This window comes from Zootoca vivipara, chromosome 13 (genome assembly GCF_965207765.1).
Source record: "Zootoca vivipara chromosome 13, rZooViv2.hap1.1, whole genome shotgun sequence".
Lineage (NCBI taxonomy): Eukaryota > Metazoa > Chordata > Lepidosauria > Squamata > Lacertidae > Zootoca > Zootoca vivipara.
This window is the reverse complement of record NC_142596.1, coordinates 19,734,306-19,749,172: the sequence shown is the minus strand read 5'-3', so window position 1 is coordinate 19,749,172 and position 14,867 is coordinate 19,734,306. Positions and strand designations below refer to the sequence as shown.

The window sequence follows — 14,867 nt, the reverse complement described above, 5'->3', positions numbered from 1 at the left end:
GGGTGGAAGCCACGCCGCCGTATTTGCAACTTCAGCTGAAAAGAAAAGCGCCACGCCCAGTGATGGCTTCTAGATATAATTAAGGACAGCTTACCAGGTGGGCTGGCAAGTGGGTAATAATAGTGTTGCTGTGGGTCTCGAAAGGTCTGGAGGGCTCAGGAAAGCGAGGGGGTTTATCTGCCTGTGGTGGGCTTTGCAGGAAGCTTAAACAGAGAGAAAGGTATCGGTGCATCCAAAACAGCTTTGTTGGGGAGTGTCGTTGGCCAGAGAGTGTAGGAAGGTGCAAGCCAGCGGCTGAGAATGGAAGCCTATAATTAGAAGTACTTCCTGCTCTGCACCTGCTGTAAACTTGATGCTGGGACTGGAAGGGGTGGGTGGGGAGAGATGCTGTTTTTGCCCAGGCACCGTTTGTTAAGTGCAGTTTGGCGTTGGCTCTTGGGCAGCTGAAGAGAACAAACAGAAACAGGATTAAGCTGTTGTTTTTCCTACCATGCCAGAGCACAGCAGAGGCAAGCGTTCCTCTCCTGTCAACACCAGCAGCCGCCATTTTCCCAGCCAAAAGGTAGGAGGGTGATTGCCGATAACAGAGCTGGGTCTGCTAAGTAGCTGTTGTTGTTTTTTGCTTTGCTTTTTGGTAGTGCAGCATTCCCTCAACCTGATGCCCTTCAGATGTTTTGGACCACAACTCCCCAAAGCAGATAGAGGGCACCAGCTCAGGGCAAGGCTGTTTTGCAGAGTGTCGGTGAAAAGCCTTGGACCTATTTGCCTATGCAAAGTAGGTGCAGTTTCCAGGCAATAGGGCAAGGGGGAAATTGACAAAGCAGAGGGTGGTTGTTTGTTTGAGCATCTTTGCCCAAGTGGCTCGTTCAGGGATGACTGGCAGAATCTGCAGAGTCGTTTTCAAAGTTGAGACCTGCCTTGTTTACCTTGATTTGTCTAACAGGTCACAATGGGATGATGGGGCAAGGATTTTGAGATGAAGCCTGCCCCTGAGTACTCACCAATGCATGCTTTTCAAGAGTGTGCCTTTTTAATGGCCACGAAACACAGGGCCTTTTTTGTGGTGGCCTCCCGGTTATGGAATGCTTTGCTTGGGAAAGCCTCCCTGGCACTCATGTTGCGGTCTCTTTGGCACCAGCTTAGCATGTATGTTTCCCCCAGGATTTTAAAGATCTGTAGTCTGGTTGGTGGTTTCAATGTATGCATTTGGTGATTGATTTTAGTTCTGTGCTGAATCTAGGTTATAGTGCTGTTTTGGGTGTGGGGTTTTATGCTGGCCTGCCTCTCTTAAGCTTGCTGTGGTTTTCTTGGAGTATGATTTTATGGCTTTTATTTTACACACGCTTATTTGTATGATGCCTAGATAATTTATTTACATAAGTAACAAAGGCATGCCACCTTGTCTGTGACACAGCTGAGGGTGGCGTGTAGTTTAATCACTGTGGGATGACCCATTGCAATTAATAGACCCAGGTTAGGCCCCATCTGCTCTATATATTACAGCTGTATCTTACTGATTTAAACAGCAAGGGCTTTCCCCATAGAATTCTGGGAGCTGTAGTTTGTCAAGGGAGTGGAGAATTGTTAGAATACCTTATTCTCCTCACAGAACTCCAGTTCCCAGAGCTCCCTGGGAAAAGGGATTGTCTATTAAACCACTCTGAGGATTGTAGCTTTGTCAGGGGAATAGGGTTCACAACACCCTTAAAAGTGGTATGATGTGGCTTTGAACGCACAGAAGGGCCTTAATGTGAAGCGGACCTTAATTTTGTGGCCTAATTGAGTATTTGAACCCAGGTAATAAAAGTCCTAGGGACCCAGGTGGCGCTGTGGGTTAAACCACTGAGCCTAGGGCTTGCTGATCAGAAGGTCGGCAGTTCGAATCCCTGTGACGGGGTGAGCTCCCGTTGCTTGGTCCCAGCTCCTGCCAACCTAGCAGTTCGAAAGCACGTCAAAGTGCAAGTAGATAAATAGGTACCGCTACAGTGGGAAGGTAAACGGTTCACCAGAAGCAGCTTTGTCATGCTGGCCACATGACCTGGAAGCTGTACACTGGCTCCCTCGGCCAATAACGCGAGATGAGCGCCGCAACCCCAGAGTCAGTCACGACTGGACCTAATGGTCAGGGGTCCCTTTACCTTTTAATAAAAGTCCTAACCACAAATGATGCTGCTTTAAATGTGTAGAGCAGATGGGGCCTTGCCATGTCCATTTGCTCCTGAGTGTGACTAACATTGGATGCAACCCAGTTTTTCCGTGTTTCTGAAAACCTGCTTGTGCCTGTCTCATCTCTACAGCTTTAGAGCGTGTCCCAGATTTATTTATTCCCATTGCTCATACTGTGCCCCTCTGCCTCCAGTGTCTGGCGAGCAGGCTCCTTGGAGAAAGCATTGACACCCTGGAAAGACAGCAGCCATAGCCTTCATTTTACCCCTTCCGCCTTTCGTGTCTCCTCTGCCTCCTATTCCCCTGGCAGTCCCTCCTTGCCGGTCCCTGAAGCACCTGCTGGTTCCTCCCTCCCGGCTTGTTGTTGCTGTTCTGAGAGGGAAGAGATGGTGAGGTTACAGCCCTTTTCTCCTGCTGCGTTATTGGCCGCAGAGGCGGAAGGTGCTCTCCTTCCCTTTTCTGCCGAGTCCAGCTGCATAATAATAATAATAATTACCGTACCTTGCTAGATCAGACTAAAAGGCTGCCTAGTTGACTTTGCTCTGCCTCCACGGCTGGAGGCATTAATGCTTCTGAACATCAGTTGCCGGAAACCTGAGGAGGGGAGAGTGCTCTCGCACTCGGGTCCAGCTTTGCAGATTTCTCACAGCCATTTGGTCATCCATTGGGAAAGCAGACTGCTGTGCTAGATGCCCCCCCCCCCCGATCCAGCAGGCTCTTCTCGTGTTCTTCTGTTCTTGTCCTGTTTCTAACCATGAATGATGGTGATGTTGCTATTACTGATGCTGCCCAGCCTTTCAAGAGAGCCCAGGTAGCTAACAAGAAAATAGTACAATGTTAAAAATGGAACGTAAGCACAATGTGAATTGCAACAGACTAAATTATTACACGAGTACAAATTTGTATTTGTATATTAATTTAGTTGGATTAGATCAGTGGTGATTAGATCAATGAACTTTTTCAAAGAGGGCCAGATTTGATGAAGTGAAGGACCGACCAAAGTTGTTAACCTTTTTTAGGATTGATGTTATTGAGCTTTTTTTAAAGGATTTTACCCCAGGACATAAACTGCCACAGGGGCCGGATTAAAGCAGCCGGCGGGCCGGATTAGGCCCCCGAAATGGACTTTGGATATGCCTGGATTAGATGACCCTTCCAACTCTGCAGTTCTGTAAATTAAACATATGCAAATAGTTAGTAGAGGTGCAGGCATGGAAAGTAACTTCCCAGGGTTCTAGATGTTTATGTTATGTAATTTGAATCTAGCATTAATTTTTTTGACATTGACTCATGCAAATATAAATGCTTATGTGTTTGTAAGCCACTTTGGGTCACTTTTGTGTGGAAAGTGGCTAACAGCACTTTTAAATAGTGATGTGCTTTTACTATCTGTATTTTAATAGATCATTTTAAATAGTTTTAATTGTTTAATATTGTTTAACCACTTTTTAACTGTTATATTTTATTATCTTTTATTTCCCCCGCTTTCTATATTTTATCTGTGTTGTTTTAATCTGTGTAAGTCTCCTTGAATCCTTGAGTGGTAATCTGTGTTTTACAATGGGCAGTTCAATTCACGGGCAGTTTATTCCATTTTCACAATGCTTCTCTGACTATTAATTTCCACATTATATTTGAGCTTTCACACAATGTAAAAACCTCTTCCAGAACTGAATTGGAATAACATGGAACTGTAGTGGAACATAGTGCGTCTTTAGCATTCATTTCCATATTTGCAAATGAATTTTTTTTCCTGGAAGCAAATAACATGGAAATGAGCACTGATTTTGAACTATCTTCCACTGTAGTTCCAGAAGTAGCTTATACTGTACGTCATGTGAGAGCTCAAATGCAATGCAGAGCATTAACAGTTAAGGAAGACTTGTGAAAACTGAATAAACTGGCATGAGAAAGCAGCCTGTGCTGCAAAGGCCTGTTGGAACAAAGAGGTTGCCATCTGACTGCATGCAATGTAAGGGCAATCAGATCACAGTGGGGAGGGAGTTCCATAGCTGGGGTGCCACCACTTGTGGAAGGATAGGCCTCTAACCCCTTTGAAAGCCATTTCAGCTGGAGGTCTCAGCACATCTTGCAGCTGGGGGTTACATAAGTTGATTATGTATATCAGGTAAATAACTAGTTCCTTCTGTCAGTTGAGCACTTCCTGCTGGGTGATTCTTTTTGGGTAACCCCCATGCTTCTCTCCCACCCTGTATTATATTGGGGTGGGGAGTGGGGAGGAACAGACTGATTATAATAAATTCTCTCTCATGAGTGCCCCATCCTTTCTCCCTCCTCCAAACTAAAGAGACCTGTGCACTTTTGACTTTCCTCCCGTGGCATGGGTAGTGCGAGCCCAGCACCCTCCAGATGTTTGCTATACCACAGCGCCAATCATTCCTGACTATTGGCCATGGTGACTGAGGGCTGTTGGGAGCTGGAGTGCAACAACATCTGTAGGGGCCAAAGGTTGCCCTTGAGCCCCTGATCCCTTTCTCTAACATTTTCCAACTCTCTTTGGAGAGATGAAGTGGTGGGTTTTCTTTCCCTGTTTCTATCTCCAAGGTTCTGTTGCAAAATTTGCTGAAAGATACAGTGGTACCTTGGTTTAAGAACAGCTTAGTTTATGAACAACTTGGATTAAGAACGCTGCAAACTCAGAAATAGGTGTTTTGTTTTGTGAACTTTGCCTTGGAAGCAGAACATATTCCGCTTCCTGTTGAGTGTGTTCCATTTGTAAATTGAGTCTCCCGCTGCTATGGGAAAGCACGCCTTGGTTTAAGAACGCTTTGGTTTAAGAACAGACTTCTGGAACGGATTAAGTTCATAAACCAAGGTGCCCCCCCCCTAAATATATATAAATTTTGTTGGCCAAGGATCCCTGGAATGCTTGTTCTGAGCTGGAGCTGAATTTGTTCTTGCTTGCCAAGCTGTAAGTTGCACTTCTTTTGAGTCTGTGGAGAACTAACTGCTACGCCACAAAAACAAACATGAAATCCTCTTCTGGCAGTTCCTTTTGCTGTGTGAGAGGAGAGGGGCTTCGCAACCAAACAACAACAATGCAACATCGTTTCTCTGGATCTTTCTACAACTGTTGCCAAGTTGTCAAAATGTTGAGCTGTGATTACCAGAAGTGCCTCCTCACAAATTATGCCGGGGTTGGGGGGGATGCTGCTGCCTGATAAAACTCCTAGTCGTAGTGGTAGGGTACCTTTATGCAGGCTTATAAGATGACCCCCCAGATTGCTAGATGTGTGTGTTAAATAATTTGAATCCAGCATTAAAATTTTGACATTGCTAGGTCAGGCCAAATTTTGATTTCTTTTCCTCGCATTCGATCTCTTCAATTTGTCACTGTTTAGAAAACCTGAAGGAACAGTTTCTGTCTGTGTGTTCCTTCTTGAAAGTCTATTAAAGCAGGGGTGAGGCACTTTGGGTCCCGGGGTGCCAAATTGTGGCCCTCCAGCCCTGTCTGTCTGGCCCTTGGAACTCTCCCCAGGTCACAGCCCTCGCTGGCCCTGCATCAAATCCAAAGTGTTTCTGCCTGGCTGAAATGTGTCCTTCAATTCTGAAAGGGTTTCTTGCTTGTCTGGATGGGAGGATCCTGACCCTGCCCACCACTGATGTGTGACAAGTGGAAGTTTGTCTGGGAGGGAATGCAGCCTGAAGAAGGCACCCAACCCCAGTATTAGAGGATGGTCCCAACAGCCCATCACTTGTTGCTAAGCCAGCTCTGCAAAGTTGCTAGCCCAGCAGGCCAGTACAATGTGGGGCATAGTAGCAGCCGGAAAAAGTTCTCATCAAATGTACAAAAACACCCCTGGGTGCATCCTTGTAAGCTGTTGTCGCACGAGCGCATAAAACTGCCTTATTCCGAGTCAGACCATTGGCCCAGTTAGCCTTGTGTTCCCTACCCTGTTTGGGAGAGGTCTTTCTCATCAGATTCCACCCCATCCTTTGAAACGGGAGACGGCAGTGATTGAACCTGGGATATTCGGCATGTAAAGCAAGTGTGCTGTTTGTTGCCTGCTCTCCAAATTCACATCCCGCTATTATCTTTGTCCTGAAGCTTCTCAACACTCTGTGCTGTCCTTTTCGAGTTACTGAAAAATCAAGCTGTTTTTAAGAAATGACATAAAACAAACCAGCTGTGTGGAAAGCAGATGGGGTGGGGTGGGGGGAGTTGGTGGGAAGAGCTTGCTGAGTTACTGAGAATGCATTTGGGTGAGCAAAGTTGTATCAGCAGTACTGGTGGTGCGAGAAGGGAAGTTTGTCAAAAAGCCCCATGACGGTTCTCCTTCTGTCACTGCAGAGGCTGTGCAGATGAAGACCGAAGAAGAGGTGGATTTCTTGAGGGATCTCGCTGAGAGCTCGGCGTCCGAAGGAATGGTGAGTTCTTGTGTATATCCCCTGTTTCAATCATGTCTGAAAGTAAATCTCTGTGTCGTGAATGGCCATTTTCCCCCTCTCCTTTCCCCTTGTTATGAGGAAGCCGACCTCAAGTTTTTCTTCTCTCCCTTTTGTAGAAACCACCATTGTTTCTGAAGTTGATGTTTTGTTTCTGGGAGATCTTTTGGTCTCATGGTGGAAGGAATATAGTTTGGGACAGTTGGTTTGCTGCTGTGAGCTGTCTCTCCCCACCCGCCTGCTGTATTGGGTGAACACAAGCTTTCTCTGTGCACAATAATTCCTAGATTCTCTGCTTTCTTAGAAAAGGAGAAAATAATAAGTTTCTAGCATTTTTAGAACCTGAGATCATAGCTGCCAAGTTTTCCCTTTTCTCGCGAGGAAGCCTATTCAGCATAAGGGAAAATCCCTGTAAAAAAGGGATAACTTGGCAGCTATGCCTGAGATACGAAGCAAAATGTACAGGCACTAATTCTCATTTTTTGGTGCTATATTAGCCTTCTCTCTCCCTCTCTGGAAAATTTCCTGCGGATTATGCCCAATCAGTTTGCGGGTTGATCTTTCCTGTCCTGCTCCAAGAATGGAGTTGTCATTGCATGCCTGCTTGCCTTGGAGTGATTCATTGACATATGCTAGATGAAGGAAACTGCCCTGGTCCCGAGTAGCTTAGAGAGCTAGACTGACAGTCAAGGGATGACTGTTCTGGTCTTTTCTGAATATGCTTCCTTGGTTTCTGGTCGTCCTCCTCCACTGAGTTGTCTTGTGTATGTCAGTGACCAGCAACTGGCAGCTGAATCTGCCCCCTTTTCCTTCCATATATCACTCGATTCAGAGGATGCACTTTTATTATCTATTCAGCAATTCGCTCAGCAAAAAAGAGCTTATTTACAACCTACCCTCTTGCATTAAAGTGAGCCGAGTCTCTTCTTGCACACCACACATGTAAAGCACATTCTCGCCCCCCTCCACCTCAAATATTGGGAACTGTAGTTTGTTAAGGTTACGTAGACTTGTAGCTCCACCTTAGGTATCAGACTCCTTGGAATGTGTTAAATAAATGGGGTTTCCTTTCTAAGCATTGATTGGACACTGTTTAGTGTCAGCTTGAGTTGGGACTACCTGGGACTAGTGAGTTGCATGTATGTGACATGTGTTGCCTGCATAAGGAGGCTACTCACTTTATGCTGAATTCCCACCCCACCCTCCTTAAACTACATTGGATGCTTGCAAAGTGATGAGGAGGGCTGTTCTGTTTCAGTAAATTCTTTGGACTCTTTATCCCCGGGTGCTTTTATCTGAAGACGTGGTGTGAGCAACCTGGGATAACTTGGCATCCCTTGGAGGAATCGCACTCCCAACAAAGCATAAGATCTCATTCTGTATGGTTACTTGCTTTAGAAAAACAGCTTGCAAAATTTACCAGCTGTCGCCGTTGTCTTGTGTGTGGTTCTGCTGTAGTGATAGACTCCGGTTTTGTCATCTTAGTTTGGTATACAGCATCTGGCGTATTGCTGTCGATGCCAGCAAACAATTGCTGCAACTGTGTAAAGATTTGCTTTCTTGTGATGTTTAAGCCTACTTTTGAAGCTGTTCTTGTGCAGTGGTGGTTTTCAGATTGACTAATCCACCACGGATCTCTGTACATGTTGCAGAGCGTTCTGGGGTGAGTTCTACCGGTAAGTCTCATACTCTATTCATATGTGCACAGTTTGGGAATGTTGGGCTGCTCTGCAAGTGCTCCACAGAGTGTGTGCCTACAACAGCTTTTGCTTACCTGGTTGCCCTGTCTGCAGACCTACCATGAACTGTGGACCATGGTTACAGCTCTGGAGCAAGAGAAGCCGCACAGCCTGTGTTTGGATGACATGCTAGGCCTCACCGTGGCTTATAGCAATCTGGTACCAGGGGGGACCAGAGGGAAGATCAAAGCAGCTGCAGTCTTCTCTCTGGAGACCTGCATATTCACACTAAACTGTGGTTAGAGTCAGAGTCCAATATAGCAGGGATGTCCAACAGGCCGATTGCGATCTACTGGTTGATCGCGGGAGGTCCTTGGTAGATCGCAGTTGATCGCGATATTCCCCCCCCCAAAAAAAATCTCAACAATTTTGACTGCCTTAAAAGAGCTCAACAACTTTGGTTCCCTAACAAAAGCTCAACAAATTTAGTCAATCCAATGGGCAGATCACTGCCGGTTGTTTTTATTTATAGTGGGAGTAGATCGCAGTCTCTTGTAAGTTGGACATCCCTGCTGTATAGCATTTCAGAGTATTCAAAGCCTTCTGCATATATTATATTGCTCTAATCCTGTGCAAGTTAGGTTATTAATATCTCCATGATGAACATTGTGGGGTAAGGGAAGGAAAGGAAAGGAAAGCATAGAATCATAGAGTTGGAAGGCTACGGGGGTCATCTAGTCCAACCCCCTGCAGTGCAGAATCGTTTGCCCAATGTGGGGCTCAAACCCACAACCCTGAGATCAAGAGTCTCGTGCTCTTCCAACTGTGTAGACCTGTTGAAACTATTGAACTTAAAATTGTTGTGTGTCTATTTACCTCAGTGGTCTACTCTGAGTAGGCATAGTATTGGATGCAACCCAGAGACAGGAGCTGAGATTCAGGCTGCCCGTTGACTTTGTGGCTGTGGTGAAATTCGAACCAGGGGCTTGCAGACTCGTAGCTTGATCTCATGGGCACTTGCTTTAGGTTGGTCATCAAGCTAATCAGCTTCCTTTCACCCCAATGGGATGTATATACTTTGTTGAAATAACTGCTGTGGCAGGAGAGGGAGCAGCCTGGTCCTATCTGTCAGCTAGAGAAGGAAAGCTTCTCTTGCCCAGAAGAACATTCAACTACCAACTTCCAGATGAAGGGCAGCACACTCTGACCTGCTTCCTCTGCCTCCCAGGAAAAACATCATGGCAAGGGGAGCTCAAACTGGCCCTATCCATCAGGCAGAGAAGAAAAAACTTGCTGTTCTCCTTTGCAGGAAAGAATAACTAACAGGAGCTTTTAAAACAAAGAACTAGGGTCTGTACTTACGCAAGCATATCCCACCCATGAGGTGGGATGAAGCTGCCCCAATGGGTGACAGGAGCCCCCAAGCCAGTGCCCCCATGGGTGCCCTTCTGCCCCCCACCATCACAGAAGCTGGTGCCAGTTCCTAGTGAGATCTCCTGGGATTTTACGGAGTGTGCAAGATTTCTGCGCCAGTGGAGTTGGAGTGGGTGGCACGGGGGGCGCCGCCAGGGTGAAAGGGGATGTGCCCATCCCTGCACTTATGTTTTTCTCCTCCCTCCCCTTCCCTTTTCCTTTTGTGTTGTGTCTTTTATATTGCAAGCCTGAGGGAAAGGATAGTTTCATTACTGACCGGGAGCTGCTGCTTTTCTTTTCTTTTTCCCCCCATCTGGAGAGCAAGGTTAAAACATTTTAAATAAATAATAAGTGAGTTTGGCCACCAGAAAGTTAAAAGGTGCTGCTGCTGCTGACTTGCTCTACACATCTTATTATAGATAATTTCTGTGACTAATCCTTGGGCGTTTGCTTTGCGCAGAAAGGCCACCTGTCAAGGAGAGCACAGGAATACACCCTGTATTTTGTTTTATGTTCCGTCTTGTGAGCAAACCTGCCTCTTATTAGAGGACGCTTGGTGCCTCTTACAAGTTGGCATCAAAATGCCCTCTTCTCTCTCTCTTTGCTGCAATTGAAAAGTGATAAAGCAGCAACCCTTTTGAAACAAGTGTCACCATTATGAGATACAAGTTGGAGCTTCTATTTTGCTCTTCTCTTTTGTTCCCCCGCAGGGGGGAAACGAGCTTGCGCCAATCATTTCCTGCTTCTCTTTCTCTGTTTGTCTGCCTGCCTGCCTCCCTCTCTTCCCCATCTCCAGAATCTAGCTGCTCTGGTATAGGATTGGGAGTGCCAAGGCAAATGGAAAGTTTGCGGCTGGATTGGTGACCACAGTTTCCTGTTGCTAAGTTTGATGGAATATTTTTATTTTATTTTTAACAAAAGCCAACAGCACTGTATTAACGCCACTTAAAATCTTCAGAACTCTGTGTAACCCTTTGAAACATTCAGGTTCGCAATAAATCCCAAATGAGTAGTCACCAGTGTATACCTCCCATTAATTTCTGTGTGCAGGTGTTAACATAATAAACTGCTTTATATCGAGTTAGACCATTGATCCATCTAGCTTAGCATTATCTACCTAGATGAGCAGTGACTTTCCAGGGTTCCAGGCTCTACCTGGAGATGTAGAGAATTGAACTTGGGAGCCTCTGTATGCAAAGCAGATACTTTACCACTGAACTGTGGCCCTTGTCCTAAAAATAAAGTAAGATTCTAGTCCTCATGGATCTGAAGAAAGGGCTGAGTCAGATCTTCAGTTCATCTAAGGGAAATAATAGGTAAAGGACCCCTGGACAGTTAAGTCCAGTCAAAGGTGTCTATGGGGTTGTGGCACTCATCTTGCTTTCAGGCCGAGGGAGCCAGCGTTTGTCTGCAGACAGCTTTCCGGATCATGTGGCCAGCATGACTAAACCCATTCTCTCTCTTTTTGGGGGGTAAATGCTCTTTACTGATTTTATTAAGTGTTACAACTATTCCATTCATTGTTAAAAATAAAATAAAAATAAAAAGGGGAGGGGGACGCAAAAAACCCAACAACAAAACACGAGAAACGCCAGAACATGACACTAAGATTCAACATCATATGCCTCCGATACAATAAATCACAAATAATTAACCTTCTAATGTTTGGATGTGACTTCCGTCCACCTCACTGTGGGTCCTTCCTTCCTTTTTTAACTGCATCCTTTATCACCTTATAGTTCACCAGTATTATACGTAATACATTATCTAACTTGTGACATTATCTGTCTTTTGCGACATATTTTGCGAAAATTAATCGAAACACATAAAAGATTTTACTTGGGAACAATGTTTTTTTTAAAGTACAATCTATAACACTCCCACTCTTTTTTAAAACTTTTGATTTGGCTGATTTCTGATTATTTCTGTCATCTTTCCAAGTTCTATGTACTGAAATAGTTTTATCTGCCACTCCTCTTTCGCTGGAACTTTCTCTCCCTTCCACCCTTTGGCTAAACTGCTTCTGGTGCAACGGAACACCATGACGGAAACCAGAGTGCATGGAAACACTGTTTACCTTCCTGCCACAGTGTTACCTATTTACACTGGTATCTCGGTTTAAGAACAGTCCTGTTTACGAACGATTCGGTTTACGAACTCCGCAATACTGGAAGTAGTGTCCTGGTTTGCGAACTTTACTTCAGTCTAAGAATGGAATTTGAATGGTGGAAGCGCACCAGCAGCAGGAGGCCTCATTAGGGAAAGCGTGCCTCAGTTTAAGAACGGTTTCGGTTTAAGAACGGACTTCCGGAACGGATTAAGTTCGTAAACCGAGGTACCACTGTATCTACTTGCACTGGCATGCTTCCGAACTGCTAGGTTGGCAGGAGCTGAGACAGAGCAACAGGAGCTCACCCTATCACAGGGTTTTGAACTGCCTACCTTCTGATCATCAAACCCAAGACCATAAAGACTTAAGTTGGGGAAGCTCAAGAAGCAACCGTGCAAGGTAAAAGGTCATGGTCAAAAATGCTGCCACTGATGAAAGCTGGGTCACCAAAAAAACAAAACAAAACAAAAAACCAAACCAAACCAAACAAAAAACCTCTCATTGGGTAGCGTAAAGCGCACAGACCACTCCATCGTGGATTAAGGGATATATTTATTTATTCATTTATCTATTGAATTTATATCCTACCCATCATCTCCAAAGAGCTGTGACTATAAATATAATGTAAAATGATTTTATTTTTATTTTTAAAAATTGAAACATTAAAAACTGTTAAAAACATTTAAACCATATCCAACTCTAAGCCATACTCTGAGCCATTTTAATGGCCATGGCTAATTTTGGGTCCATTAATTTCAGTGGCTCTGCTCTGTGTAGAACTTGGTTGGGTATAAAACACTTAACAAATGTTAGCATCTTTTGTGGACTTAATATGGTGCTCATGGATCTGATGGAGTCGATTCCACCATTTATTAATTTTTTTAGTTTAGGGTTAGACAGCATCTTAACCAACCATTTGTGACCAACTACAGGTGGAAGACATCATCCATTATTTGTTAATTTGCCCCATCTACAGGTTCCGTTTTGAGTGATGCTAATAGTTTTATGACACATAACGTGGTGCTTTATGCACTGTCTGCAAAAATGATTAGAGAGTGAGAGAGAACACTGCTAAAAGCTGTTACGGAGAAACAGAGGTCTAACTGGAAGCTGAGCTACGTTTGAGCTAGCCAGTGGTTTTTCTGACTTCTCTTTCTTCTTGTTACTGAGGTTTGTTTTATATTTTTGGCGTACGCTTTTAATATACAGTAGTTTGTAGTTCAGCAAACTGTTCTGAAATAGTCATGGCCTTTGGCTAGTACAATAAACTTATTGATGATGACGAGGAGGATGTTTCTGTCGATCTGTCCTGCATCCCTGTCCTTCATTCTCCTTGGAGCTGGTCAGGGAGATGCACATGTTAAGAATGAAGGGTGCTGTGACATTTTACCCCAGAAAGAACCTTTCATCTTATAAATGCATTGGATGTGAGTTTCCTGCTGGTGCTTGGCTTCCATTAGGCCTCGCTTTAGCCACTGCGAAAACAGAATACTGGACTAGATGGGCCTTTGGTTTGGTCCAGGAGGTCTTTTCCTTGTGTTCTTATGGGATCAGTATCGGGTTGACCCTGGGGCAAATGTGGGGCGCAGCAACCCAGTGCTCTAAATGATTACATCTAGTGTTGTTCCACTTTGTGGTTCCTGATGAGAGAAGCTCAGGCGCTTTACCGACTGGTCTGTGTCTGCTAGATTTGTTTGTTCCAGGAAGCATGACATAGCTAGTAGAGTCATTGCCTCTCTCACACCCACCAGCATCCTCTTTCTGACTGGGGTCTGCCATAGGGCACTGGAACAGCTGATAGCTTTGCCCTTTTAGAAACCCCTGTCCGTTTTCTGAGCATAGTTAATTTCTGAATGAAGCAAATCTCACCGCTGGTAAATACCCAGCTCAATTTGCTTCATGACTGAACCGTGCAAAGGTCATGTTCACTGCAAACGCTGCCTCTGAGCCCAGCAGATCTCAGGATAAACTATTTGTTTTTGGATTACTCCAGCAAGGAGCTTTGAAGTCCTGGCTCCTTAGGCATGTTTATAGAGAGTTACAAATGGAGAAGCAAAGCGTACACTGGACTGTATCTGAAATGCGTCGCTGAGGTCTACGACCCCCCCACCCCACCCCTTCAAACAAAATGCATTGAGTATGAGAGCAACCATTCATTGCTTTGATTAAAATCCTGCAACATGCTCTTTGTGCATGAGGACTGTCTGGAAATTTCAGTTTGAGGGAAGTGATTTGATTTTGATTTATTAGACTTGTTTTAGGGAAAGAACCAAAGCTCAGTGGTAGACCACCTGCTTTTCCTGCAGAAAGACCTGGGTTCTATCTCTCCAGCATCTCCAGGTAGGGCTTGGAGTATCCCATGCCTGGAACCCTGGGCAGCTGCTGCCAGTCAGGGTAGGGCAATACTGAACTAGATGCACCAGTGGTCTGACTTGGTATAAGGCAGCTTCTTGTGTAGAGAGACCCCCTTTGTCTCTGTTGCATGTAGAAGTCGATAAAGCGCCAGAAAAACTTTGAAACAATACGAAATAGCTGCGTAATAACAATTGTTAAAGAAACCACCCGTGCTAATGCCTGGATTACATAGCTGTAACAATGCCGTTAAAGCTGCCCAGAATAAAAAAAACACCACTTTCACCTGATGCCGAAATGATAGTGAAGTAGGCACTTGGTGTGCGAGGGGAGAGTATTCTGAGGGCAGGCTATTGCAGAGAAGGCCTGTTCTCTGGCCAGTGCCCCCAGTACTTAGTGGGGCACAGAGGATGTCAGAAGCCTATTGCAGTGTCCAGACTGAGAGGCCGAGTGGGGACTTGAACCCTGGTTCACCAGGTCCTAGTCACTACACACCATGCCGGCTACTGAAGATCTAATGTAAAATTCTGGTCCTTTTTGTATAGTTACCATCCACATATCCAGGTACTTGTTTTGAACACAAACACTCACTGTGGGGGTGGATCTGCTTCATTCATGGCAGTGTCAATTTCCTTGGTGCCGCAACTGAGTCTCCCAAACATCAGGCCTGTGTACAGGTTTTTGGCAGAACTGAGGGCAAGACGTTAAAAGTCTGCATGCAGCCTTGAAGGTAATTTTCT

At 45.1% G+C, this 14,867-nt stretch overlaps 1 protein-coding gene across 17 annotated transcripts in view; it reads left to right on the top strand.

The window, feature by feature from the left end:
- The window catches only part of AKAP13 (A-kinase anchoring protein 13), a 233,000-nt gene that overhangs the window by 113,848 nt on the left and 104,285 nt on the right, over window positions 1-14,867 (top strand). For all 17 annotated transcript variants that reach the window (XM_088656962.1, XM_088656966.1, XM_088656961.1 and 14 more), the window contains one exon: window positions 6,479-6,555. In XM_088656962.1, coding sequence (XP_088513088.1) covers window positions 6,479-6,555 — 77 coding nt within the window. The remainder of the gene's footprint in view (window positions 1-6,478; window positions 6,556-14,867) is intronic.